This window comes from Podarcis raffonei, chromosome 14 (assembly GCF_027172205.1).
Source record: "Podarcis raffonei isolate rPodRaf1 chromosome 14, rPodRaf1.pri, whole genome shotgun sequence".
In the NCBI taxonomy this organism is placed as follows: Eukaryota; Metazoa; Chordata; class Lepidosauria; order Squamata; family Lacertidae; genus Podarcis; species Podarcis raffonei.
Genome location: NC_070615.1, coordinates 43640070 through 43667760, shown reverse-complemented (window position 1 = coordinate 43667760; position 27691 = coordinate 43640070). Strand labels below are relative to the sequence as shown.

Below are 27691 nucleotides of genomic sequence, written 5' to 3'. Positions count from 1 at the left end.
GCTGTGTGTCAGTTTCAGCAGGAGATTATGATGTCTCTCCCTGGTCACTGCCCTGCACTCTTTCTCCGCTGAAGTTGGCTTGCGGGGGGGGGGGGAGAGGCGGTGAAGGGGGAGGAAGACGCAGAACAAGAGGTGGAGGGGGCGGCAGCAGCAGATCCTGCCTAACTATTAATTGCTCCCCGCCGAACATTTCCCCTTTTCCTTTCTTTCTTTCTTTTGGACACATCTGGCTGGTTTGGCAGGAGCGCGCGGGGAGGGAGGGGGGCAGAGAAGGCAAGGGAGCAGCAGCAGCAGCAGCAGGGGCGGCCCTTCTTCGCAAGGCGCCCCCCGCGCGCCCACAAAAGAACCGAGCCCACGAAGAGCACGCCGAAGCGGGGCGCCGGAGGGAGGAGGCAGCCAGCCAAGCAGCCCGCGCCCGGGTCGGCCTGCTGTGCCCGCGCCACCATGGCCCAGGCAGGGCAGCTCAACATCCTGGAGCCCGGCTGCCCGATCCAGGTGGAGCACGACCGCAAGAGGAGGCAGTTCACCGTCAGGCTGAACGGTAAAGGCGAGACCAGGTGGAGGTGGCGGAAGAAGAAGGGGGCAGACAAGGGGAGCTTGGGGGGTAGGGGCTGGAGGTTGGCTCGTGCATGGCTCCCCTCCCTCCTTTCATTTGGCCCTATCGGATTTGCTGTGTGTGTCCCCCACCCCAAAAAATACCCCCCCCACCCCCGCGCAATCTTTTGTTTGGAATGTAGGGAGGCGATGGATGCGCTTGCAAAAAGGAAAAAAAAAAGCCTTACCCGCAATTCTCTTTGGAGAATTCAAAGCAAATCTCTGTGGTTTTTGTTCTTGCGGGGCTTAATTTTTATATATTAGTTTCTCTCTTTTTCCTTTACCCCCCTTATCTTTTTTATTTTTTAAAAAAAACTATTGCTGCAGTGTGAGGCTGGTTATGCAACAGATTAGTTATGGTGTCAACCTCTTAGCAACTGGATACAGGGAGATTGTGGGAAGGAGAAGGAGGTGGGGGAGAAGGGGCGACCCAGAAATTTTATTCCTGCTTTCCCTTCTCTTTCTCTCTCCCCCCCCCCCCCCGCCTGCCTTCTTCCCCTGTGTGAGCTGCGCTCTTTTGCTCCCCGTAAGCTGCTGCTACTGCTGTCTTGGTTACTCTCTGGTTGGTAGGGGAACACCTGTCCTCGCAGGATCTATTTTTAAATAAGCTGTGGAGGTTGATACCAGAAGCCCCCACGCCCTCCCCCTTCCGCCTCGCTCGGTGGTACAAACTTGCTTAATTTTTAGTTTGATTGCTGCCGCCTTCTCCCCTCCCTTTTCTCTCAATCTGCTAATTTTGAGTAAATCATGTGATGGGCAAGATTACTTTTATAAATCCGGTTCCCTACTTATTTTTGCTGCAGGGAACAGTACTTAGATTGTAAGCTGCATCTTAACAGCATGTGGGGCCTGATCCTATGCATAACTTATACCCTGCAGACTTTCCAAAGGGAGTTGCTTTCGAGTAATTTGCTGTGGTTGTCAGAGATTGGCTACGGCTGCAGTCCTGTTTTCTGTGGTGTGGCTTGAGAGGCCTAAAACACATGTAGTATAAAAAGCACCTCCCATGACCATATGCAGAGGGCATCCCCTTGTTTCCTAGCATCACAGCTGAGGCCTAAGGCTAGTTCAAGGCATGTTGCCATCTGAAGCAAAGTGGCAAATGGTAACACTAACACGAACCCTGCCGGAGTCTGGGGCTGCTCACAAACCATTCATGTACAGCATATGACTTCCCTCAAAGAGTCCTGGAAAGTGTAGTTTGTTAGTGGCGCCCACCTGAGAGGTGCTGGAACTGTGCTCCAGTTGAAAAAAAACACTGCCCTGGTCCATGACTGCAATATTACTAAGGGCAAGCCATGTCAAAAGTTTGTGTGTTTGTGTGTGTGTGTGAGAGAGAGAGAGAGAGAGAGAGAGAGAGAGAGAGACCCTTTTAACATTACTTTTTGCAAGGTCCATGCTGGGATTCTCAAATGGCTTAAGCATGCTTCATAGCTTTCCTGCTTGACCACTGAAGGGACAGATTACACAGGGCTCCCCAAACTTAGGTCTCCAGCTGTTTTTGGACTACAACTCCCACCATCCCTAGCTAGCAGGGCCAGCAGTGAGGGATGATGGGAATTGTAGTCCAAAACCATCTGGAGACCCTGGATTTAAGGGGTAGGCAACAAGCAAGGCAAGGGTACCAGACTTGGGCTGGGAGACCCCCTTGCCATAAACCTTGGAAAGAAGCTTCCAGTCAGAACAGAAAACACCGAGCTTAAATGAGCCAATATTCTGACTCTGCAGAAAGCAGTTTCCCTTGTTTTCATGAGAACTGCTGTTGCATTCAGGCTTGTTATGGGCGTCTGTATGAACAGGACACTGGACTAGAAATGCCTTTGGCCTGATCCTGCAGGGCTGTTATGTAGGCTCCTGTCTACCCATTTAATGGATCAACAACATAAAGGAATGCATATTTGCTCCCAAAGCCTGTTGCATTGACTTGCATCTTCAGCAATATGCTGGTGTTAGATATTATCAATGCTATTTTGAAAAGTTGCACGGAACGGTACAACACCATTGCCCATTCAGCAGATGGGTTATGTGAGCAATGCAAAAAAACAAGTCCATTAAATATTAAGGGGTGGGGAGTCGAAAATGATGAAGTATCTCCTCAGAGTACCATTTGGTTTCAAGATGGTTCTGTGTCAAGTTATAAGAGTGGATAAAAGTGTCTTGCTGATGAATACATAAAACTTAACACCCTGCCCAGTCAGAGATGTGCCTCTGATAGTCGTTTATGACCCACAAATGACCTGAAAGGAACACAGAAAATCTCTTCTCCTGTTTGTATAGGAGAATCTCCTGCAACAGATTCTTGCTCGCTGCAGGCGACCAGGCAGGTGGCTATTTCTGTTAACCTCAGCTGGAATATATACTGCATTGCATGGATAACTTTCTCTCAATGAGAATGCTTGTCTTTTCTAAATATATCAAGATATGTTCCATTTTTCCTCTTCTGCTTTTATTTTTAAGCTAAGAACCACCATTTTTGGGTTAAGGAAAAAGGAATCTAAGCGCTTGCTCGTAGTCAAATTGCAGGTTATATTAAAACGGGTAAACAATTTCAAAAATGATATACCCAATAGGAGACATTGTTCATAAGCTACTAAGAATAGTAACACAGAGATTTTGTTTTTCGCTAAGTACCACCACATGCTGTTTTTTCAGGCCTAACAATGGGTAAAAGTAAACCATCAAATGAATATTGCTGGGACGACTGAAGGGCTGCAAAGAAAACAGTGAAGCCAAACAGTCTCTTTAAATAGCACATGGTTAAAATAGTTTCATACTGATGGATTCCCGTAGGAAATCTGCCGAGCTGTAAATCAGTTCAGTTGCTCTTGTTGTTTTTAAAAAAGTTGTGTGAGTGAAAAGGTATTCTTGTAGTGGGCTTTAATTTTCTTTAGCTCCAAAAAGAGATCTCGAAAGGGTGTGCGGAACATGATAGGGAAATATTTATACAAGGGTAGAGAGTTTGGGGAGAAAAATGAGCGAGGAACAGATGTTAGTGTTCACTCTTTACAATGAAGGCAGGGTGTATAGGGAACACTGTTGAATAAGCTTGCAGCTGGTTTCAATAACATTTTCCACCAAGCACCTGAATGAAATGTGGAACTCTCTGCCACATGATGACCAAAGGAACAGCTGCATCCCCAGAAGGGCTATACAGGAGATCATGGTGCATTTTAAATATTCAGTATGTTCTATTGTTGGACTCCGTCACCTTTTAAAAGAATTATATTTCCTTTCTTCCCAAGAACTCAAAGTAGTGGTACAGCCCTGTGAAGTAGGCTAGTCTGGAAGAGGGACTGGAAGAGGGTACAAAGGGTGCTACCTAGCTATAGAACCAGTTTACTGGCCTTGCATTGAGGGCAGACAACTGCACCCTAAGGTAAAGGTAAAGGGACCCCTGACCATTAGGTCCAGTCGTGGCCGACTCTGGGGTTGCGGCGCTCATCTCGCTTTATTGGCCGAGGGAGCCGGTGTACAGCTTCCGGGTCATGTGGCCAGCATGACTAAGCCGCTTCTGGCAAACCAGAGCAGCGCACGGAAACGCCGTTTACCTTCCCGCCGGAGCGGTACCAATTTATCTACTTGCACTTTGATGTGCTTTCGAACTGCTAGGTGGGCAGGAGCAGGGACCGAGCAATGGGAGCTCACCCAGTCGCGGGGATTCGAACCGCCGACCTTCTGATAGGCAAGTCCTAGGCTCTGTGGTTTAACCCACATCACCACCCGCATCCCATCTGAACCCTAGACTTGCTCTAATGATCAGATGGTAACGCTAAACCTTGGCTTGCCTACTTCTCCTCTGGCACAGCTACAAGGAAATGATCAGAAACTTTTCATTTCCACTTTAGATGAACTGCAGTTTAGTATGTCATTGATCCCTAAACTTGATTAATCTTGACTGCAGTTAGTTGAAACAAGCCACTTTCACAAACTATGGCTTAAACCGCCTTCTTTCAATAATCTACCATTCAGGGTTTGTACGACACACTAAACTGCACTTAATCTGAAATGGAAGTGGAAGCTTAAGGTCGCCTCCTTGCAGTTACATCAGAAGAGGAGAGGGAGGAAAGTCAAACCCAGAGCTAACTGCAGATTGTCCACAGTTTAGCACTGCATCCAAACAAAGCCACTATTTATCCCCATTGTAACCTGGGAACTGTAGGGATCAGCACGACTGCAATAACACATGCATTAGAGTAAAGTCCACTGGTCAGTGGCGACTGCAGAGGTTCAGCTTGTAAGCACGCTAAGCTTTACCAAATGATCTTCACCAGCCAAAATGCAACCTTTAGTGTTTACTTGGAAATGCAAATGATCTTGGAAAGAAGTTCTAGGCTTTAAACCACTGGTATGAAGTGGGACTTTCATTCTCTGACTTTCTCCATTGCCAGCCTTCCCCAGCTCGGTGCCCCCAGCCAACAATAGTTGGGAAGGCTGCTCTGTGCTAACCCATCACAAACTTGAAAGCCTCATTATCGCCGCCTTCCCTTGCCAGAGCGCTACAAGTGGTCATAATTGCTCCTGCCCTGGAAAAAAAAAGTCTTGGAGCTGCACTCCCAAGCCACAACACAGCTGAACAATAGTTTGCGGGGAGAAGGTAGGAATCTCTCTAGCTTAGCCTTTTTTCAGATACGCAAGCTTTGTAGTTTTAGGAAACATTTTTCTGGGGATATATGCCATTGTGAGAGTTTCCTCCTTCCATCCAGATTCAGATCTACCGCCTTATCTATGTGAGACTTTGCCTGCACCAGCAGCAGAATCAGTTGGTGGGAGTTCTGAGAAGATAGAATGGGCTGGACTATGTCAAGTGAGCGTGTGTGTGTGTGTGTGTGTGTGTGTGTGTTAATTACACTTTTGATGCTCATCTACGTTTTTAAAAAACCACCTCTCCCTGCAACTGGGTAGCAAACAAAACAGAACCTTTCCCTGTGATGAGCTGTTTCTTTTTTTACTTGCGGAGCTTCTGCTTCTTTTTATTTACAGGGCGGGGGGCGAGAGTGTTCACATCACCCTAACCTGCAGTCGGTCCACTCAACTACTTGATCATCTGAGGCCCTTTTTTTGTGGGCCTCCTCCATGAGAGGCCTGGAAGCCAACAACACAAGAACAGGCCTTTTCTGTGGTGGCTCCCTGTTTGTGGAATGCTCTCCTCAGGGAGGGTCGCCCCGTGCCTTCATTACATATCTTCAGCCACCAGGCGAAAACATTTATCTATAACCAGGCCTTTCATTGATTAACATTCTATGGCTTTTTAAAGGTGTTTGTTTTTGTTTGATTATGTATATTTTGTGTTCTCATTTTGTATTTTTATGTTGTGAACCGCCCTGTGATCTTCAGATGGAAGGCGGTGCAGTCATACCTTGGGTTGAAGTAGCTTTGGGTTGAGTGTTTTCGGGTTGCGCTCCGCGCCGACCCGAAAGTAACGGAGTGCATTACTTCCAGGTTTCGCCGCTCGCACATGCGCAGACGCTCAAAATGACGTCATGCGCAGAAGCGGCAAATCACGACCGGTACACGCGCAGACGCGGGTTGTGTTCGCTTCAGGATGTTCGCTTCAGCCCGGACAGCCCCGTGGTTTTCCACGGATCTGAGGGCAATGAAACAATCGTTGAGACGGCTAGAGCGCCGGTGGCGGATAACTCATTCCGAATCTGACCGGACACAGGTTAGAGCTCAACGTCGAGCCTACCAAGTGGCGATAGCGACGGCGAAGAAGAATTTCTTCACCGCCTCTATTGCATCTGCAGAAAACAGCAGCAGGAGACTTTTTCAGGTGGTTCACAATTTAGCGGAACCACCTGCAACATCGGGGCCCAGTATGGGCCACATGTTCTCCTGCAATGATTTTGCAAAGTTTTTTGCAGATAAAATCGCTCAGATTCGGGAAGAAGTAGACTCCACCGTGGGAGCAGGGCCGGGGCGGGAGAGTGCTAGAGTTCTGTCTAGTCAAGTTGAGTGGGATCAATTCCAATCTGTTACCTCCGAGGATGTGGACAGGCTGCTTGGACGAGTGAAACCAACCACCTGTCTCCTGGATCCTTGCCCATCCTGGCTTATAAAAGCTAGCCGGGAAGGACTGGGCAATGGGCTTCGTGGGGTGGTGAATGCTTCCCTCCGTGAGGGAGCCTTCCCAGACCCGCTGAAAGAGGCGGTTATTAAACCGCTTCTTAAAAAACCATCTTTAGATGCGGCCACGATGGCCAACTATCGCCCAGTCTCAAATCTTCCATTCTTGGGCAAGGTGATTGAGCGAGCGGTTGCCGAACAACTCCAGGCACGCCTGGAAGAAGCGGACCATTTGGATCCCTTCCAGTCAGGATTCAGGCCTCATCATGGGACTGAAACTGCCTTGGTCGCACTGGTTGATGATCTCCGGCGGGCTAGAGACAAAGGTGAGAGCTGTTTCCTAGTTCTGCTGGATCTCTCAGCGGCGTTTGATACCATCGACCATAACATCCTTCTGGACCGTCTTGAGGGGCTGGGAGCTGGGGGCACTGTCATACAGTGGTTCCGCTCCTTCCTCCTGGGCCATGTTCAGAAAGTGGTGGTGGGGGATGAGTGTTCAGACCCCTGGGGTCTCACTTGTGGGGTGCCTCAGGGTTCTGTCCTCTCCCCCATGCTTTTCAACATTTACATGCAGCCGCTGGGAGAGATCATCAGGAGGTTTGGGCTGGGTGTTCATCAGTATGCGGATGATACCCAGCTCTACCTCTCTTTTAAATCAGAACCAGTGAGGGCGGTGAAGGTCCTGTGTGAGTGTCTGGAGGCGGTTGGAGGATGGATGGCGGCTAACAGATTGAGGTTGAATCCTGACAAGACAGAAGTACTGTTTTTGGGGGACAGGAGGCGGGCAGGTGTGGAGGATTCCCTGGTCCTGAATGGGGTAACTGTGCCCCTGAAGGACCAGGTGCGCAGCCTGGGAGTCATTTTGGACTCACAGCTGTCCATGGAGGCACAGGTCAATTCTGTGTCCAGGGCAGCTGTTTACCAGCTCCATCTGGTACGTAGGCTGAGACCCTATCTGCCTGCGGACTGTCTCGCCAGAGTGGTGCATGCTCTGGTTATCTCCCGCTTGGATTACTGCAATGCGCTCTACGTGGGGCTACCTTTGAAGGTGACTCGGAAACTACAATTAATCCAGAATGCAGCAGCTAGACTGGTGACTGGGGGCGGCCGCCGAGACCATATAACACCGGTCTTGAAAGACCTACATTGGCTCCCAGTACGTTTCCGAGCACAATTCAAAGTGTTGGTGCTGACCTTTAAAGCCCTAAACGGCCTCGGTCCAGTATACCTGAAGGAGCGTCTCCACCCCCATCATTCTGCCCGGACGCTGAGGTCCAGCGCCGAGGGCCTTCTGGCGGTTCCCTCATTGCGAGAAGCAAAGCTACAGGGAACCAGGCAGAGGGCCTTCTCGGTAGTGGCGCCCGCCCTGTGGAATGCCCTTCCAGCAGATGTCAAAGAGATAAACAACTACCTGACATTCAGAAGACATCTTAAGGCAGCCCTGTTCAGGGAAGTTTTTAATGTGTGATATTTTACTGTATTTTTGGTTTTTATGGAAGCCGCCCAGAGTGGCTGGGGAGGCCCAGCCAGATGGGCGGGGTATAAATAATAAATTATTATTATTATTATTATTATGTGAATGGGGCTCTGGAACAGATCCCGTTTGCATCCAGAGGTACCACGGTATGTTGGAAGCTTCCCAGAGTGGCTGGGGCAACCCAGTCACATGGGTGCAGGGTATAAATAAATTATTATTATTAATATTATTATTATTGAATAGGAGGTCCCTATTTTCATCAGAAATGGGTATGAATAACATGCTGCTTGTATTTCAGAGGGACTAGAGAGGATGTGCCCCATTTACCTTTTTTGCTGGTCTCCTTCGTGAGTGTGTTTTAGAAGGCTATTGGGTGTGTGTGAAATAATATGTCTAAAATTAAGGAAAGTGATAGATAGGGCTTGCAGGTTTTAATAGGAATCCTGCAACGTTTCTCCCCCATGATTCTTTGTGTTTGCTTTGTCATTGTGGCCTCTTCCAAACTTCCCCAGAAGATCTGAACGCATTTAATTCTTGGCACCGAAAACAAAAGCCTTCCCAGTAACTTTTCTCACTTACATGCAATAATTGTTGTTGCTGTTTTAAATTGCCCTGCCCAGTTTGCCTTCTCTGATTTGAATTGAAGGTGAATCCCAAAAAGGAAGAAGCTTTGCATTGTCAAACATGAGCTGGCCTGTTTGCCAAGCCAGTTCTCTGGCACTCCTGTGGTTTAAGCCCTCTCTCTGTGGTCTGTTTGACGCTCTCTTTCTCTCTAGTAACATGCCAGTTGCTCGAGTTTGAGGGAAAACAACCCCCTTCTAAACAAGAGTTTTGTCCTGAATCACAAGAAAGCAGCGGCGCTCTCGGAACAAACTGTTCCTTTTAATTCTGCAACCTGCCTGGCCTCTCTGTCTCTCTCCCTCTCTTTCTCTTTCTCTTTCTGTGGGCGCTTGTTCAAACAGCATTCATAGCCGTTTCCTGTTGCCTAGTCCGAAGGCCAAGAAGGAGTCTCCTTATCTGCATTACCTCGTTTGCCTGTTTAAAAAGTGTGAGAGACAGGAAGGGGTGGTATGTACACACCAGAGTGTTAGTGCGCGTGTGGGTTGCACAGATCCAACTTTCCCCATGTGCATTTAATTTTTGTGTGTTCCTTTGTGCACAATGGCATGCAATTGAACTCTTACCTCCATGTTTCCCATCCACGCTAGTTATTTCGGACCGCGACTAGGGGGTGAGGGGACTGGCTGGGCCAGACCAGCGGAGAGGCTCCTACATTTTGCTTATCATGCGCAGGCATTTGCACAAGGGTCCTTGCAAGCTGCCCTAGTCATCTGCCTGATTCTAAGAACGAAGGAGGTGGGGGAGCATTTATTTGCCCTGCACCAGAACTAGGGGCAACCGCCACTCAGCCAGCTTGCTGTAGTTTTTAGCACCTCCACAGGCGGCGAATGCTGCTGTTGCCAAATCAGCTTCTGGTTCAGGGCTGCCCCGAGTCACCCAGCAACTTTCTGTAACAACTTCATGGTGAGTTCTCTGAAACTTACAGTGGTACCTCTGAATGCGAACGGGATCCGTTCCGGAGCCCCGTTCGCATCCTGAGTAGAACGCAACCCGTGACTGCGCGGGTCGCGATTCGCCGCTTCTGCGCATGCACGTGATGTCATTTTGAGCGTCTGCGCATGCGCGAGCGGCAAAACCCAGAAGTAACTCACTCCGCTACTTCCGGGTCACCACGGAGCGTAACTTGAAAACGCTCAACCAGAAGCACGTTTAACCCGAGGTACAACTGTATTTTTCTTGGGAAAAAGCACTGGTCAGACCATTGGTCTGCACTGCCTGGCAGTGGCTCTGCGGGATTTCAGACAGGGAGACTTCCCTAGCCCCACCGAAAGGCGCTGGGGATTGAACCTGCGACCTTGTGCGTGCAAAGCAGACGCTTTGGCCCTGAGCTCCAGCTCTTGCCTCTTCCATATTGATTCGCCGTGAGCGCAGATTCCTAAAGCACAGCAGAGCTTAGCTAACCCACGGAAGCGATATTTGGAAATGCCGTGTCCCCAAAGAAACTTCGCCATGTGGCAGCCCCTTCACCATTGCAGTGGTTTCAGCCTGGCGACACTGAGCTGAATTGTGTGTCTGACACACTTGGCCTGTTGAGGCTGGAAAAGGCCTAGCTGACTAGTCATCCCTTGTTTGGGGTTGTACCAGCCTCTTCCACCTCCCAAGGACCCCCCTCCTGCCCAGCATCTTCCCAAGACTCAAAGCTGTGCCTGGGTGCTATTCAGCGCATGTATGAATTGGGGGCTTTTTATTCTGCCTGGGATGATTGACAGCTCTATGCGGGAGCGCATGCAGTCTGTGCACAGAGCCCTGCAACCCCTCCCCTCTGGCCTGACATGCTCCCATGCCTACAAGATTATGAGTCAATGCAAACCTTTCTTTCCTTTTTAATTGGAGTTTAGTCAGTCTTTACCCTGCCTCATGCGTCCTGTGCGTGAAATTTAAACTGCACAATCTCTGCGGTCTTTTGCACCAGCTGAAAGAAAACTCGGCCCCAGCCGCACTACAAATCTGAAACTGTGTCCTACCACTTTGAACAGTCATAGCTTCCCCCCAGAAGCATCCTGGGAGCTGCAGCTTGCAAGGGGTGCTGAGAGTTGAAAGGAAACTCCTATTCCTTTCACAGAGCTAGGGTTCCCAGAGGGGGTTGCAATCAATTCCACCAGTGTGGTGTAGTGGGTAAGAGCAGTGGACTCGTAATCTGGTGAACTGGGTTCGCATCTCCGCTCCTCCACATGCAGCTGCTGGGTGACCTTGGGCCAGTCACACTTCTTTGAAGTCTCTCAGCCTCACTCACCTCACAGAGTGTTTGTTGTGGGGGAGGAAGGGAAAGGAGATTGTGAGCTGCTTTGAGACTCCTTCGGGTAGTGATAAAGCGGGATATCAAATCCAAACTCCTCCTCCTCCTCTTCTTCTTCTTCTTCTTCTTCTTCTTCTTCTTCTTCTTCTCAAGAAGCTCTGAGAATTGTAGCTCTTACAGAGCCATAGCTGCTCAATTTAGACCAGGTGAATGGAACCTTTTTGCCCTCCAGATGTTGCCTCACCGAGCATGGCCAGGGATGATGGGACTTGTAGTTTAGCAATACCCAGAGGGCCAGATGTTCCCTACACCTGGTCTGGACATGACTGAGCTGGATAAGTGAATGGCCTGACTCAGTGGTTTCCTATCTGCAGATATCAGGCTTAGGAAGTAGAATCATAGTAGAGTTGGAAGGGTCATATAGCCCAACTCCTTGCAATGCAGGAATCTCAGAAGTCTGTTGTCTTTTTCTACAATAGTGTTAGAAGAGCACTCCGTTTTCGCAGTGGCCAACCAGTTGCCTATGTGAAGTGTGCGGTAAGACCTGAGTGCGAAAGCACCATCCCCACTTGAGACAGCAGACCTACTTGTGGGAGCCTGCCCCAGTTAAGACAGAAAGCAGCTTTGTTCAAACATGCTTATAAGTTGCCTTGATGTTGGCCTTCTTATTTTTTAAAAATATATTTTTTAAAGGAATTTTGCCTTGCCTTTCCGGCTCAAGAGCTTAAGCTACACATGGTGGCTAATGCAGGAAGTGAAAAATGCCTTCGTAACACGTGTACTTAACAACTAAGCAGGTGGATTGCGGAGAAAGTGTTTAGCAGAAGGAGAGACAGCAAAATCAATCCAGCGAAGCTGTGAGAGGGGGGAGTCTCTTTGGGCAGCCCAAGACATTACCATGCACACTACCCAGTCTTGCGCCCCAGAGAAGTGCTGCTAACCTCAGTGGCGTAGCGGCGTTTGCTGGTGCCCGGGGTATGTACAGCCCCGGAGGGTGAATGGACCCCGTTGCACTGGCCCAGCCCTTGTCCCCAGAGCCAAGCAGGCCTGTGCTATGCTGCTTGTCCATCCACATAGGGGGGAGCCTGGCTGGCCAACATGGCCCTTGGTGGGTGAATCTCCCCAATGCCCATGGAGAGGAATGCCAGATCGGGCTACACTGGGGTCACCCCTTGCCCACCTTCGTCTGTGTCCGCTCACTGTCTGAGCGAGGAGTGAGCGAGCGCTAGCTGGGCAGCCATTTAGCGAGGGGGCCAGGGATGCTGCAGCAGTCCCAGGCCAAGCTCCGGGCCCAGAGACCCCTGGTAGCAGGCAGGGCAAGAAAGGGATCCCTGTGTGGGGATGCCTGGTTTGCGCCCCTCCAAATTGTGTGCCTGGGGTCCTGGCCCCCCACACTATGCCCCTGCACTCCATTGTCCCTCAAAACAGACAGAGGCTAACAACAACAGTCCAACACTCGGACCAGAACACTGCACTCCTTCTCCCTCTCTCCAGATGTTCAGCTTCAACCCTTATCACCCCTTGCCAGCATGGCCAATAGTTGGTGCTGATGGGAGTTGCAGTTGAACAACAACTGGAGAGGTATGGGTTCCCCATTCTTGTTTTCCACAAATACTAATCAGCACCCCCCCCCCGGGACCGTTAAAATACGCAAGCTCCCCCCCGCCTGCAGCCTATCCTCTGTCCATTATGAAGACTGATTCTTTGCTAATGGGTAATACAGTTCTCCTGCCTTAGAGAATTATTGAGAAAATATAGTGGTAGTAATGTAATATGAATGTACTGAAGTGCTGTATAAATAGCGTTTAGTACTCTATAAAACTGACCCCAAGATAATGGAAGAAGACAGAAGATGCAATCGTAGAATTGTGGAGTTGGAAAGGACCCTGAGGGTCATCTTAGTCCAGAGATTTCCCAACTTCTGTTGGTGACACACTTTTTAGACATGCATCATTTCATGACACAGTAATTAAATTTCACTAGCAAACTGGAGGCTAAACGGACCCCTTTCCAGCCCCAGGAGGAGTGTTTGCGCAACACATCTACACGCTGCAGCTGAACACACTAATGGGTCGCGACACACAGTTTGGAAAGCTCTGACCTCGTCCAGCCCCCTGCAAGGCAGGAATACCCGGCTGTTCCATACGGGGATCGAACCTGCAGCCTTGGCATTATCAGCACCACGCTCTAACCAACTGAGCTATATAGGCATCCTGTGGAGGTCCATCCCGTACAATGTAGGAATAGAGCCTTTAGTGTTCAGTTGAGAGTGTATTAACTTATGGTCTGTGTGTGTGGTTTGGGAGCTGCACGGCCAGGGGAAAAACAATGTTGTCCAGGGTTGTAAAGACTGCGGATAGAATAATTGGATGCACTCCCCCTACCTTGGATCAAATGTGTGCTTCCAGGTGCCGTAAGAAAACTGCAGAGATAGCGCAGGATAGTGCACACCCCGGAAATGATCTCTTTCAGCATCTGCCTTCTGGAAGAAGGTACAGGGTTATAAAGACTAGGACCAGCCGCCTGAGAAACAGTTTCTACCCAAATGCAATTTTGGTTTTAAACGCAGTGTAAGGTAGTCTCTATGGGAGTATACTGTATTTAATTATGGGGTATCAGAGTTTTTAGGGGGCTAACCAGGCTGGGATAGCTGGGATAGCAGGCTTGTTGGTTTCTGAATGTCTGATGTAGATTTTCAATTTCGTTGTTCTGTATGGGACAATGACAATTAAGATTATTGTTTCGTATTGTATTGTGGTGGCACTTGCCCTTTTGGAATATTAGACAGGCACTACCTCTGTTGTCCTTTTGGGGCCTACCAAAGACCTTCTTCTTGCAACAAGGCGTTGAAGTTGAGATCTTTCCCAGCCTGCACCTGTGTTGGAATTGTTGTAAAGTTCTTTAAAATCTATTTCTACTGTTGTTTTATCCATTGTTCTTTACCACCCTGGGCTCCTTTGGGAGGAAGGGCAGGGTATAAATTTAAAATAACAGCAGCAACAACAAAAAGTCCAGCAGATTTTGGTTCTTGGTTTTGTTCCATATTTCTTTTAAGTGTGTGGATGCCATCTTTTCTCCTGCAGGTTGTCATGACAAAGCGGTCCTGTTGTACGAGTACGTGGGGAAAAGGATAGTGGACCTGCAACACACAGAAGTACCAGATGCCTACAGAGGAAGAGGAATAGCCAAACATCTGGCAAAGGTACGGGTTGCATATGGTGCTTCTACTTGCAGCTCCTTCCCAAAAGAGTACACATATTTGCATAAAACTTGCATCCCACAATAAGTTACACTTAGAGAAGACCCATAGAAACAAGTGAACCTGTTAATAATAATAATAATAATAATAATAATAATAATAATAATAATAATAATAATTTATTTATACCCCGCCCATCTGGCTGGGTTTGCCCAGCCACTCTGGGCGGCTCCCAACAGAATATTAAAAACACTATAAAACATCACACATCAAAAACATTCCCTAAACAGGGTTGCCTTCAGATGTCTTCTAAAAGTCAGATAGTTGCTTATCTCTTTGACATCTGATGGGAGGATGTTCCACAGGGCGGGCGCCACTAACAAGAAGGCCCTCTGCCTGGTTCCCTGTAACCTCACTTCTCGCAGGGAGGGAACCACCAGAAGGCCCTCGGAGCTGGACCTCAGCTTACGGGCTGAACCATGCGGGTGGAGACGTTCCTTCAGGTATACTGGGCTCACTGATTAATTTTGATAGGTCTAACTCCAAGTAGGACTAGCATTAGGTACAATCCAGAGCTTGTGGCAAGGAACCTGCAGCCATCCAGATATTGCTAGACTCCAACTCCCATCAGCCTCAGTTAGCATAGCCAGTGGTCAGGGATGGTGGAAACTGTAGTTCAACAGCATCTGGAGGGCTACAGGCTTGCCATCCCCGTAAGAGATGCAAATCTGGAAATAAATTGCCATAATTTAGAGAAAGCTTTAGGGGAAGACTGTGCTATCAGGTGAGCATGCAGGTTTGGGTGGGCAACCCCCAGGAGCCTTCTGGGGGGGTTCTTTAGTTTGTACTTGGACTAAACTACCACTGATGTTAAAGATACAGTTGTATTGCAGGATACACAGGGATTTGGTTCCAAGGGTGGTATCCACACATGAAAATCGCGCATAGCCAAAATTACCTTTTCCATGGCTGGCTGGCAAGGGGACGAAGCCTTGTGGGGAGGCCTCCCCAATGTCTCTGCTGCCTCCCCTCCTGGCAGAGAGCAGGAAGAGGGACGTAAGCAGAGACAGATGAAGGTAGAAGGGAGGAGCAGAGAGAGAGAGAGAGAGATGCAGGCCAAAGAAAAAGGCTGGAATGAAGCTTCAGATGAGCATGTGTGGTTGAAATTGTGCATGAAAAATTTACGTCGGCTGCGACTCAACTGTACCTTCAAACAGAGGACCATCCTCTGTAAAACAAGACTTGCGGCCACCCTGAGTACTTTTGTGTGTGTTAGTTGCTTCTCCTGGCAAACTTAATTCTGGGTTTGAAATTATTCAGAAAAGCACTAGAGCAGGCTTCCTCAACCTCGGCCCTCCAGATGTTTTGAGGCTACAGTTCCCATCATCCCTGACCACTGGTCCTGCTAACTAGCGATCATGGGAGTTGTAGGCCAAAAACATCTGGAGGGCCGAGGTTGAGGAAGCCTGGAGGTTTCCTTGGCCAGATCTGGAGATCTGGCATGGTGACAGGGTAGGTGGGGAGACACCGTAATTCGGCGGTCGGATGCATGCTTTGACTTGGAAAATTGGTGGGAAAAGGCACAGAAGGGTCAACGCTTTAGGTAGAGAGCTCTGACCCACATCTTAATACAGTGGTACCTTGGGTTACAGACGCTTCAGGTTACAGACTCCACTAACCCAGAAATACTACCTCGGGTTAAGAACTTTGCTTCAGGATAAGAACAGAAATCACACGGTGGCAGTGGGAAGCCCCATTAGCTAAAGTGGTACCTCAGGTTAAGAACAGTTTCAGGTTAAGAATGGACCTCCAGAACGAATTAAGTTCTTAACCCGAGATACCACTGTATTCATGAATGACGGAAATATTTGGGGTCTGGGGGGCAGGGGGCGAGCAACTTGTTGCAGTGTGGCTCCCCCCACCCTTGCAACTCTGGTGTGATTTATGCTCACAGAAGATCCCAGGATCAATCCCTGTGGTAGTATCTCCAGGTAGGCTTCCTTTCTCAGACCCTGGAGAATTGCTATTTGTCTGTATAGACAATAGTTAGCTAGAGCCAGTAATCTGGTTCTCTATAATGGGCTGTGGAAGGCTGCATCAGGTGGGTGTGATTTGGGGAAACCACACTTGCAGACCAAATTGGGATCTAGGCCAGGTCAAATTTAGCTCACAGGTCAAAAGTTCTCCGTCCCTATAACCAGGGTGGGGAACCGTTTTTCAGCTTGAGCACCACATTCTCTTCTGCAGAACCTTTGTGGGGGAGGGGGGCACATGCCAGGGGTGGGCGGGGCCAGGGGCAAAAGTGGGTGGAGCAATTTATACAAATTTATTCTGTACAGTAGTCTTCGTTCTTCACATACTCTATCTCTCTCCTCGTAAGCAAGAGGCATTATCAGAGTTGAAGGACACATTCCAGCTAGGTAAAAATGCTAAAGGAGGGTGTGGAGTGTGGTTGTGTGAAGGATTGTGGCTTGAGGAGAGTCCTGAGGGCCAGGCAGAGAGTAGAGGGGCCATATTTGCCCCTCCCCTGGGGCCTAGGGTTTCCCCTCGCTCCTGGGCAAGAAGGCAGCTTTGTGTGCTCAAGCCAGGTGGAAAATGGGCTTCGTTGTTATCTGGGGAGCTGGTTGGAGGGGAACCAAAATACAGCCAGGGAAGGCTCAATTGAATGCCGAGCTTGGAGGGTTGTGGGTGGGGGGGACAGGAGAAAGCCATATGCCCAATTACAGCCTGCTCTAATAAACCCTGACGAATGTCCGCGTTATCCTTCTGCACTGCTGCCTCCTCCTCTGTCCCCTCTTTAAGCCCTGCTTCTCTCGACGCTTGCCGGCTATTTTTAGCCCTCCTGTTTTCCAGAAGCGGAACCTGGTCTCTTTGGGAGTAGTAGCACCAGGGTGGGCAAGGCGTGGAGATGGAGAAGGCTCGGTTTTGCATATTTGATTGCCTGTGATTTGCCTCATTTCCATAACGAGGGTTGGCAGGCAGCAGATGTGACATGCTCTCCCTTCCTGATGTCCTCTCTTGATCTTCAGCGTGAGAACAAGAGATGCTCTCCCGAGGGATGGAAGGAAAAGAGGCTGCCCACGTCTGTTGACTGGCTCCTCTCTGTTCAATGGTAGCCTGATGTTGACAAATGTGAGGAGGTGAAAAAGCTGGTCGGAGAAGCTTTACCTGCCACATTTCTGCCTGTCAGATTGCTGTTTAAATGGTTTGTTGGTTTGTTTATTTTATTGCTTGCCCTGCGCTGGTAGGGAATTGCATTTGCATGAATGCACCGTGCTGGCAGTGCATAGTCTACCACCTTTCTAGGTATAGGGGCGAAATTTTATTTAGCTTGCATTTAAAGGCGAACCTACCTAATTCACACTTTGCAAAACAATACAGGCACAAAACCCCAACCCTCAAAATCTCTGTTTCTTCCAATTTTGCAGTGCAGTATTCCAGCCAATAAATATGAACAATTTTTTCATTTCGTTTTATTTATGGTTTTGGATATTATAACTTAAACTTTCTCTACCACACACACATGCGTACGTACGTATACACACACACACACACACACACACACACACACACACAGGTAAAATGTTCATGAAAATGCCTGTATCGATGAAACTTAACATCCAGAAATGCATTATATTGGGAAACTTTCTTTTTGCAAAAATGTGTATATTTGGCAAAATTGCATACAAAACTTTGTACGTAAGAAAACCTTACCGAAAGGTTGGTGAATTTTCATAAGGATCTTTTGTTAGAAAGAGGGGAGGGGAATTGCAAAGTGATACAGAAGTACAGTTGTACCTTGGTTTTTGAACAGCTTAGTTCCTGAATGTTTTGACTCCTGAATGTCGCAAACCTGGAAGTGACTGTTCGGTTTGCAAACTATTTTTGGAAGCTGAACGTCTGATAGGGCTTAGCCATGATTTGGTTTTTCAACGTTTTGGAAGTAGAATGGACTTCTGGAACGGATTCTGTTCAACTCCCAAGGTATGACTGTATTGAGAGAAATTTGTTTCAATTCATATTTTAAAGGTGAATCTAACTAATTCACCCTTTGGAATTCTGAATTTTGTAGTGCGGTTCTCCAGCCCAAGTAATGTGTACAAAAATATACATAGTAGAGTAGAACATGCACATATTACTGAAAATAACATACAAAAATGCATTATGTAAGGAAATGTGTTTTGCAAAAGAAAAATGTCTGCATTTGGTTACATTAGAACTAAAAGGCTGATGAATTTTCGTGAGGCTTATTCTTTTTTAAAAATAATCACAAATTGGTATGGAAATTAATTTAGGATTGGAAAAATGAAAAATGGAGCGAAACCAAAACTGACAAATTTCCCTGCTGGGTTCCCTTTCTACGTAGAACTTGGTTGAAAGCAACCTAACTTTAAAATGCGTCTGGAAACAAAGAAGAGAGTGAAAGCTAGAGGGGACCGGCATAATACGTTCGTAATGCCCGGTTCTGATTCATACAGAATGCCTGCTAGATTCTGTATAAGAGGACATTTCTAGACTATTTTCAAAGGTAGCTCCTTGTACAACAGTATTGCAGTACAGTCATACCTCGGGTTAAATGTGCTTCAGGTTGAGCATTTTCAGGTTACGCTCCACGGCAACCCGAAAGTAACGGAGCACATTACTTCTGGGTTTTGCTACTTGCGCATGCGCAGATGCTCAAAATGACATCATGCATGGAAGTGACGAATCACAACCTGCGCAGACATGGGTTGCGTTCGCTTCAGGGTGCGAACGGGGCTCCGGAACGGATCCCGTTCGCATCTATAGGTACCACTGTAATGCAGACAGAATGCTTAGCAGAGCATGAACTGCTGACCTTCAAGTAATCTGTACCCCATGAGGTTGGTATCTCAGGTGACCCTAAGTTTGTAAAAGGCTCTGAGTGCCACTAAAGCCACTTGTGTCTCTTGTTACAGTGATGGATCCAAGTGCGTCATCCAAGTGATGAACATGAGCTTTTCTGAAAGAGCATCCTTTTTGGCCCTAAGGTCTGAATGTGACAGTGGTTTGAGGGCTGGGTTTCTCCTCCCCTGGTGGTCTTCACCCTCTCACCAGCTTATACACACAATCTTGCACACACCTTTCACATGGGGAGGTTCAGCTCCCCTTATTCCTCAGCTGATTGGTACCAATGGTCTTCCGCAAGATGCTTCCAATAACTATCAGCTGGCCAGTGACGGGGAAGCAGTCTTTGGACCACATGGAAGTCTGCCGAGGGCCGCTTGTAGCTTGTAGGCCATGGATTGGCGACATGCCCTTCACAGCAAGGGCAGCTTCCTCCCAAACAAAGTAAATTGCCACTTATCTCGGCTGCCTTTGAAGGTGACTCGGAAACTACCACTAATCCAGAATGCAGCAGCCAGTCTGGGGACTGGGAACAATCGCCAGGACCATATACCAACCAGTCCTGAACAACTGGCTCCCAGTACGTTTCCTAGCACAATTCAAAGTGTTGGTGCTGACCTTTAAAGCCCTAAACGGCCTCGGCCCAGTATACCTGAAGGAGTGTCTCCACCCCCATCGGTCAGCCCGGACACTTAGGTCCAGCGCCGAGGGTCTTCTGGCAGTTCCCTCCCCGCAAGAAGTGAGGTTACAGGGAACCAGGCAGAGGGCCTTCTCAGTAGTGGCACCTGCCCTGTGGAATGCCCTCCCATCAGATGTCAAGGAGATAAACAACTGTTCGACTTTTAGAAGACATCTGAAGGCAGCCCTGTTTAGGGAAGTTTTTAATGTTTGATGTTTTATTGTGCTTTTAATATTTTACTGGGAGCCTACAGGGTATCCGGGGCAACCCAGTCAGATGATGATGATGATGATGATGATTAACCACCTCCTAATAGTGCCCCTGTCTTGTTGGCTTCATCCAGGCCAAACTACTGCAGCCAGGCATGGAGATCTAACCAGGCACCAGTTGTTTCTCTGCGATCTGAAGCATATATATATATATATATATATATATATATATATATATATATGCAGCGGAATCCCAGACCTCTTGATTCTCTCTTAGCTGCTCATTCCTGATTCCAGAGCGCTCCATTCTCTTGAATCCTCTGCATTTGAGCCTCCTTCACTTTTGCCTCCCCTCTCCCCCAGCTCCAGCATCCGTTCACTAAATTAGCTAATGATCCAGGAGAATTGTGCAGCGCTTATTACATCTGAGCGTTGGAAAAAGGGGGAAAGAAAAGCAACCTCTGCAACCTGCAATTTCTGGTAGAAGTGGCATTGGTTTGCAATTTTGATCCATGAAGCTCCCAGTAGGGATTTTCTTATTTCTGCCCACCCCTGACCGATTTGTGGGGGTTGGGGAGGGGAGTCCTGCTGTTCCTGCATGTGCAGCTTTTCTTCCTCTCCAGTGGTAATCCTGCTCCCTCCCTCCCTCCCCTTTGCAACAGACATAGGGGAGATGAGGACAATTTACAGCTTCCTTTGTCTGCATGAGGCCGTGATAAAGGGGGCCCAGTCTCTGCCAGGAGGAATTCCTGCCACATCTTAAAGAGATAGCTATTTCACAAACATCAAATCAGAGGTGGCACTCAGAGGCTTCCTTAGGCATCCAGACAATGGCTTTGTGTATCCCTGAGCAACTTTCTTAGCCAAGCTGCTTTTGTCTTTTTTGTTTGTTTTTAAATTCCCATACACAAGCTTGATAATATCGTCCCAGCATTTATCATCGTTATTACAGTGGTACCTCGGGTTAAGTACTTAATTCGTTCCAGAGGTCCGTTCTTAACCTGAAACTGTTCTTAACCTGAAGCACCACTTTAGCTAATGGGGCCTCCTCCTGCCACTGCGCCACCAGAGCATGATTTCTGTTCTCATCCTGAAGCAAAGTTCTTAACCCGAGGTACTATTTCTGGGTTAGCAGAGTGTGTAACCTGAAGCGTATGTAACCCGAGGTACCACTGTACTTGTTTTTCCACCCTTCACACCAAGGTCCCAGGGCAAGTTAGAAAGCTAAAGCATAGCTACATAAAAAGGCTCTAAGCATCTTAAAAAACCTTAGAAAACACGCACAAAGCATAACATCAGTGAAAAGGGGAGAAGGAGAACAATATTTAACAATAAAAACTTCTAAAAACCGTAGAAAGACCCGGTAAAACAGCAGCTGCTGTCTTTGTTGGGGCAATCCTAATTCCTTGAGGTCTAGTAGCATTGTCTTTTCAAATATGTTTCTGAAAGATTACTGGTTTTTATTTTATGATTTTAATGTATAGTACGTTATGCATATTTGTTATATTTATATTTTTAACCCACCCTGGGACCATTTGCTTGCAGGTGGGCTGTAAATGCAAAGGATTTTTGTATGCCTGCCCTCTAGGAACAGAAGGAACTCTTTATTTTGGTTCTCTGTTTCTCATTTTCCAATATGGAATTCAATTCTCCACATTCAATCTGCGCTATATATATTTTTAATCCTCATGAAAATTCACTAGCATTTTAGTGCAAATTTATCATAATGAACACATTTTTGTATGCAGTTCTGACTAATGTACACATTTTTGCAGGCAATTTCCCCTAATAAAATGCATTTTTAAAAAAATTATGCATGAAAATGTTCTTATGAACAGTTTCCCCTAATATATGCATTTAAAAAAAATACTCTTTGGTTAGAGAACCACATCGCAAAATTCGAAGAAGTGCAGATTTCTAATGATGACTGTATTTCAGATTCCTTCAGAAAGTGTGAATATGATAGACTTGGCTTTAAATGTAACCTGAATAAAATTCTTTCCCCCATCCCTATATACCCTCTTTGGCGGACCATAATTTACACGAGTTGTTATAGGCATTGCTTTAGAAGACACCAGTGGTACAATTATATGATCTTAGGCCACATCATATTCTATGATACTAAACAGTCATGTCTTCCCTAAAAGAATTTTGGGAGTTTTAGTTTCTTACGGGTGCTGTTAGAAGACTCTGGGAGGGAAATTGGAGTAGTCTAACAAACTACAGCTCCCAAAATTCTTTGAGGGAAGACACAACTGTGCTTTTTTGAGAGCTGCGCGAGTTTGTTTGTCCCCCCCCAAAAAACCCCACTTTTTTCAGGGGGAAATTGCAGCGTGAAATGATGTGAGATCAAACTCCAAATTTACCTCCATTCTCTCACGAGAGAAAATGGGATGTCCTAGTTTTTCTGGGACACTTGCAGGGTATGAAATGGGTTGGGGGTTTTTTGGTGGGTGGGGGGAGATACCACTTTCAAGATGATGTTTGCCACCTGCAGTTTTTGGGTTGGTTTGGTGGGGTGTTATTGGTTTGTTTGTATGTTCTTGTTTTTATCATGTATTTTGTGCTTTTACATTGTATTTTTTTATGTGAATCACCCTGAGATTTGCAGTACAGTGGTACCTCGGGTTAAGTACTTAATTCGTTCCGGAGGTCTGTACTTAACCTGAAACCGTTCTTAACCTGAAGCACCACTTTAGCTAATGGGGCCTCCTGCTGCTGCTGCGCCGCCGGAGCCCGATTTCTGTTCTTATCCTGAAGCAAAGTTCTTAACCTGAAGCACTATTTCTGGCTTAGTGGAGTGTGTAACCTGAAGCGTATGTAACCCGAGGTACCACTGTACACAAATTCAATAAATAATAATCACAATCTGCTTTGCATGCAGAAGGTCCCAGGTTCAGTCCCTGGCATCTCCAGGGCTGAGGGGCAACCCTGCCGGAAATCTTGGAGAGCCTTTGCCAGTCAGTGAAGACAATGAGCTAGATCAAGGGTAGACAAACTAAGGCCCAGGGGCCTGATCCGGCCCAATCACCTTCTAAATCCGGCCCGCGGATGGTCCAGGAATCAACGTGTTTTTACATGAGTAGAATGTGTCCTTTTATTTAAAATGCATCTCTGGGTTATTTGTGGGGTATAGGAATTTGTTCATTTCCCCCAAAAAATATAGTCCGGCCTCCCACAAGGTCTGAGGGACAGTGGACCCCTGCTGAAAAAGTTTGCTGACCCCTGAGCTAGATGGACTAATGGTCTGACTCAGTATAAAGCATTTTCCTAGGTTCCTGACATTAACATATTAAAATCTGCTGTCTGAATGAATCAATTAAAAATGTGTTTCTGATTAATGTTTTTTTAAAATAATAATAATAATAATAATAATAATAATAATAATAATAATAATAATAATACAGTGGTACCTCGGGTTAAGTACTTCATTCGTTCTGGAGGTCCGTTCTTAACCTGAAACTGTTCTTAACCTGAAGCACCACTTTAGCTAATGGGGCCTCCCGGTGCCTCTGCTGCACGATTTCTGTTCTCATCCTGAAGCAAAGTTCTTAACCTGAGGTAATATTTCTGGGTTAGTGGAGTCTGTAACCTGAAGCGTCTGTAACCCAAGGTACCACTGTAATAATAATAGTAATAAATCCATTTAACATTGCAGCCCTGGTTGAGACAATCAAGGTCATGAACATCAACAAAAAAATAAAAAGGATGGGGCAAACCAGCTTGTAATTTATATTACTGAAAATCAGTATGCACAGTAGGTCGGCACCTGTACGGACCACATATTCAACATGCACCTGCAACCTCTATATAGCTTACTTATTGCACTTTTAAGGTCACATCCTTACCATACGTTGAAAGCACTGGGCTTCTCCCAAAGAATCCTGGGAACTGTGGTTTAAGGGTGGTGGGAGCCGCTGATCAGGGGGGTAAACTACAGTACCCAGGATTCTTTGGGATGGGAGCCATGTACTTTAATTGTGTAGGGCAGGCATAGGCAAACTCAGCCCTCCAGATGTTTTGGGACTACAACTCCCATCATCCCTAGCTAACAGGACCAGTGGTCAGGGATGATGGGAGTTGTAGTCCCAAAACATCTGGAGGGCCGAGTATGCCTATGCCTGGTGTAGGGTATGGATGTGACCTCACTCTTTCTCCAAAAAGATGCTGCCTTGCTTGCAAAGCATTTTTAGTGGTACATCCGGACAGCCAAACCCTATTTAGCCAGAAATCAGTCAGAAATTTGGAACCTTACCTAGCAAACAGTCATGGGCCTTATTCAAAGCAGAAAACTCAGCTGCTACATTTGGATCTTGACAGCGCTTATGAGAGCTTGACGTTGCAAGATATTGATGGTGGTTCTTTTGCTTTCCTGTGTTTTCAGGCAGCCTTGGATTTTGTGGTTGAAGAGGACTTGAAAGCCCACCTGACGTGTTGGTACATCCAGAAATACGTCAAGGAGAACCCACTGCCTCAGTATCTGGAACGTTTACAGTCTTAACGCAGGAAGGCTGAAGAGCCTACACTCCTTAAGACATGAGTGAGCCTGGCGTCTCTAGACGGCCCAGTGCAGCTTTTGTTTGTGGGCTGACTTGGGACCCCTGAACTGCCCCTGCACATGCTCAAGAGTTCTTATTTTTGTAAAGACAAACGTGCAACTCCTCAACAATGCTTCCACCTGGCTCTTGCGATAGCTGGTCTCACCTGGATGTTTGTTGTTTACATCGGCCTCCTATCTTAAGGAAACCATCAGGTGTCAAACTAGGCCTTCGTTAGCATTGTGGCAATAGAGGGGTGGGCGAGCGGGGGTCACCTCCTAATTTTGGTTCTTCCTCCCGAAATAATAAGCATCAAGCAGAATGATCTGAGATCAGGCACCGCTTTCCTTGCCAACGCAGGGTTGGGAAAAGCTGGAAATCTACAACCCTGCAGAGGCGGCGGTCTTTTTTAAACATCCACTTAGGCCCTTAAGCACATTTTGCTATGTCGGGATGCCAACTCACAATGCAAAATAAACCGTGGCTGTCGCAGGGGTTGGACTTGGAAAGGAAGCAGGTTTTCGGTGCTAACTGCAATAAACACGATGCTTTAGAGACGCGAAAACTGTGTCACTCCGATGTGCTTCTGCAGACGTGAGCAATATGGACTGAGTGAGACAGTTAGCAAGTGTACATGGTGAATTTCGTTCCCCACAACAAGGGAAGGGCCTACCTGGGTGGCCACCCAGAGGCGAAAGGTGTAATTAAGCGATCCAGTTCGTTTGGGATGGAAGGCTGAAAAACTTGACTGCACATTGGAGAAGGAAAGGGCCTGTTGTTTTGTTTTCGTTCTGGGTTTTGGTGGGATTCTTCTTCCTCGCCCCCTTCCAGAGCTCTCCTCCTCAAGTGGCGGACGTTTCCTCTCACGGGAGAAGCAATAACAAGACTGAGAGTTTAACGAGTAGCAGCAGGAAGGAAGGAAATGGCAGGGCAGAGGAAACTGTGTGAGGCGAATGAATCCTGGGCATTTTAATAACAGGAAAGCCAGGCACGATCAGCAGCCACTTTTTAGGGTCCCAAATGGAGGCGAGCCAAGGAAAAAGCCGCGGCAAGTAAACCTCAGCTGACTTACTGACAGAAACGGACAGTGCAAAAAAACCCCACCAGGATTTGCTTGGCAGCCTTGGACATAAGCATGTGAAAGCTGTCAGAAAGAAAAGAGGAGGACTTGGCTTGTTCTCTGGCTTGCTCTAAGCAGCGTTTGTGTGGATGGAGAAGTAATTAACACTTGAACCTCATCTCCGCATGCCTGTGGGTTACATGATCGAAAATGGCAATACCATTTTTTCTCTCTAGTTTTTCAACACTTAATTTTGGCTTCCCCTTTCCATCATGTTGCCCAAACCCTGTCCCTCTGCTCTGAAGTCCTCGTGTGGAGACTTATACTCGACTTAAGAGCTGTTGTAGCTTTCTCAGCAAGGCGGGCTAGGCCAGGCTGCCATGGCGACGGCAGGCCGCAGGGGCTTCTCTGTTTGTTCCAGGCCTTTATCGCTTTGAAATGTCCCCCTCTCTTGCCCGGCTTGGTTCTTCAACAATATAGCTGGTGGGTTTGGTTGAAATAAGACCATGGGTCCCTGTGGTAACATTACTCCTTTCAACAGAAAGCTAGGTTGATTGGTGCTTATCTGTATTGTATTTAAAGCAGCAGAGAACCAGTTCTGGCATTTGTGGAGGGAAATCTGTTGTATTTCCACTCTCCTGACAACTTTCTCTCTCCCCCGCTCTTTGATGCACACCCCTGCCGACCCCTGCTGACATTTTTGGGTTGGAAAATGGGTAGACCTCTGCCCATTTCAGGGCCGAAGGGAGCTAAAGCAGATGGGCAGAGGAAGCCACCCGTTTCTTACCATTCTGTAACTACTGTCGCGTCCGCACCATATTTTTAAAGCACTTTTGTACCGCTTTCACAGTCACGTAGAATTCAGAAGATTCTCTAGGGGAAGCCGTGGCTGTTAAAAGGGGCATAAGAGTGCTTGAAATGTCCGGTGTGGATGTTGACCCTATCATGATTGCCAATCCCCTCTCCTGTTGTCTTGATCAGATCAACATTTCAATGCAGCACTCGTGCTAGGTATGCTGTCGGGTGTCATGTGGAAAGAACCAAGCGGTGAATGCAATCCTAGTCCCACTACTTTTTTTGTACACTGAGTGTGTGTGTGTGTGTGTGTGTGTGTGTGTGTGTGTGTGTGTAGGCAGGCATTTATGGCTGTCAGAAACACGGACTTGCATCTCCTGCTCATGTATACCACTGTTCAACGCAGGTAGAGTTTCTGCCTAGGATGACTGCAGTGAAGGGTCCTTCGTTTTGATTTCTTGAGAGAGCCTAGTGAGATCAAGGCCAGCCAACCCTGCCTTAAAAACAAGCTCAGTATTTTGATAGTGCTGCAGCTTCATCCTGAAGGTGCTACAACCATCATTTCAGTCTCTGATCCACCTGAGATGTGTTTTGATAGTATTTTATTACAACACCAAGGGTTTACTGCCGGGTCCACCCCCTTCTCTGTTCTCTGTGTTTTGATATTACGTTGAATAGCAGTGCTTGCCAGTTCCAAGCTGGAGTTTCCAGTTACTCATCCCTTGCCACCAAGAGATTTGCAGAAGCAACTGTGGTGGGGTGGAAACGATTTCTCTCCCTGTCTAGATCAGGGATTGAGAACCCATGACTCTCTGGATGTTGTTGGACTCCCAACTGCCTTCACCTCCAGCTGGCATGGCCAATGATCAGGAGTGGTGGAAGTTAGAGTCCAGCCACACCTGGACAGCCACAGGTTCCCCAGTTTGACTCTAGCTTATTTCTGTGATGGGGTATCTCCCTTGCAGCTTGCTAAGACAATTGCTACGGCTTGCTGCTGGAGAACAGAACAGAAGATGGAGACATCTCCCTTACTCATGTGTTGAAGGCACAAGCGATAAAGCTAATTGGGGAAACACAGACAATTGAACAACTCCCAAAACCACCAAATGGAATATCTATTTATGACTTGTCCTCCAGTGTTGTTTTCCACTCAGTGTGGATATATTTTCATTGCCCCCAACCCCTTACTATTCAATTAAAAGTGGTAAATAATGTGCCTTTCCTACTCAGGACCTCTTAAAATGATTTTTCTGTTGTTGTTTGTGTCTAACATTATCCTTCCCCCATTTGTCATATTATTAAGGAAACCTGACCCTATTGCATGGTATACAATAAAAATGTGTGGCTAAACCAA

The 27691-nt window shown here is 47.2% G+C and overlaps 1 protein-coding gene across 1 annotated transcript; it reads left to right on the top strand.

Moving 5' to 3' along the window:
• On the top strand, window positions 1-27691 carry NATD1 (N-acetyltransferase domain containing 1). Its single transcript, XM_053365545.1, has 3 exons — window positions 1-541; window positions 14075-14193; window positions 24329-27691. The coding sequence occupies exons 1-3, from the start codon at window positions 445-447 to the stop codon at window positions 24443-24445; spliced, it is 333 nt and encodes a 110-aa protein (XP_053221520.1). The 5' UTR covers window positions 1-444; the 3' UTR covers window positions 24446-27691.

Coding starts and splice junctions, on each gene's coding strand:
- NATD1 (XM_053365545.1), top strand. CDS start 445: ATGGCCCAGGCAGGGCAGCTCAACATCCTGGAGCCCGGCTGCCCGATC. Junction 542..14,074: donor GTTCACCGTCAGGCTGAACG/GTAAAGGCGAGA, acceptor TTTCTCCTGCAG/GTTGTCATGACAAAGCGGTC. Junction 14,194..24,328: donor TAGCCAAACATCTGGCAAAG/GTACGGGTTGCA, acceptor CTGTGTTTTCAG/GCAGCCTTGGATTTTGTGGT.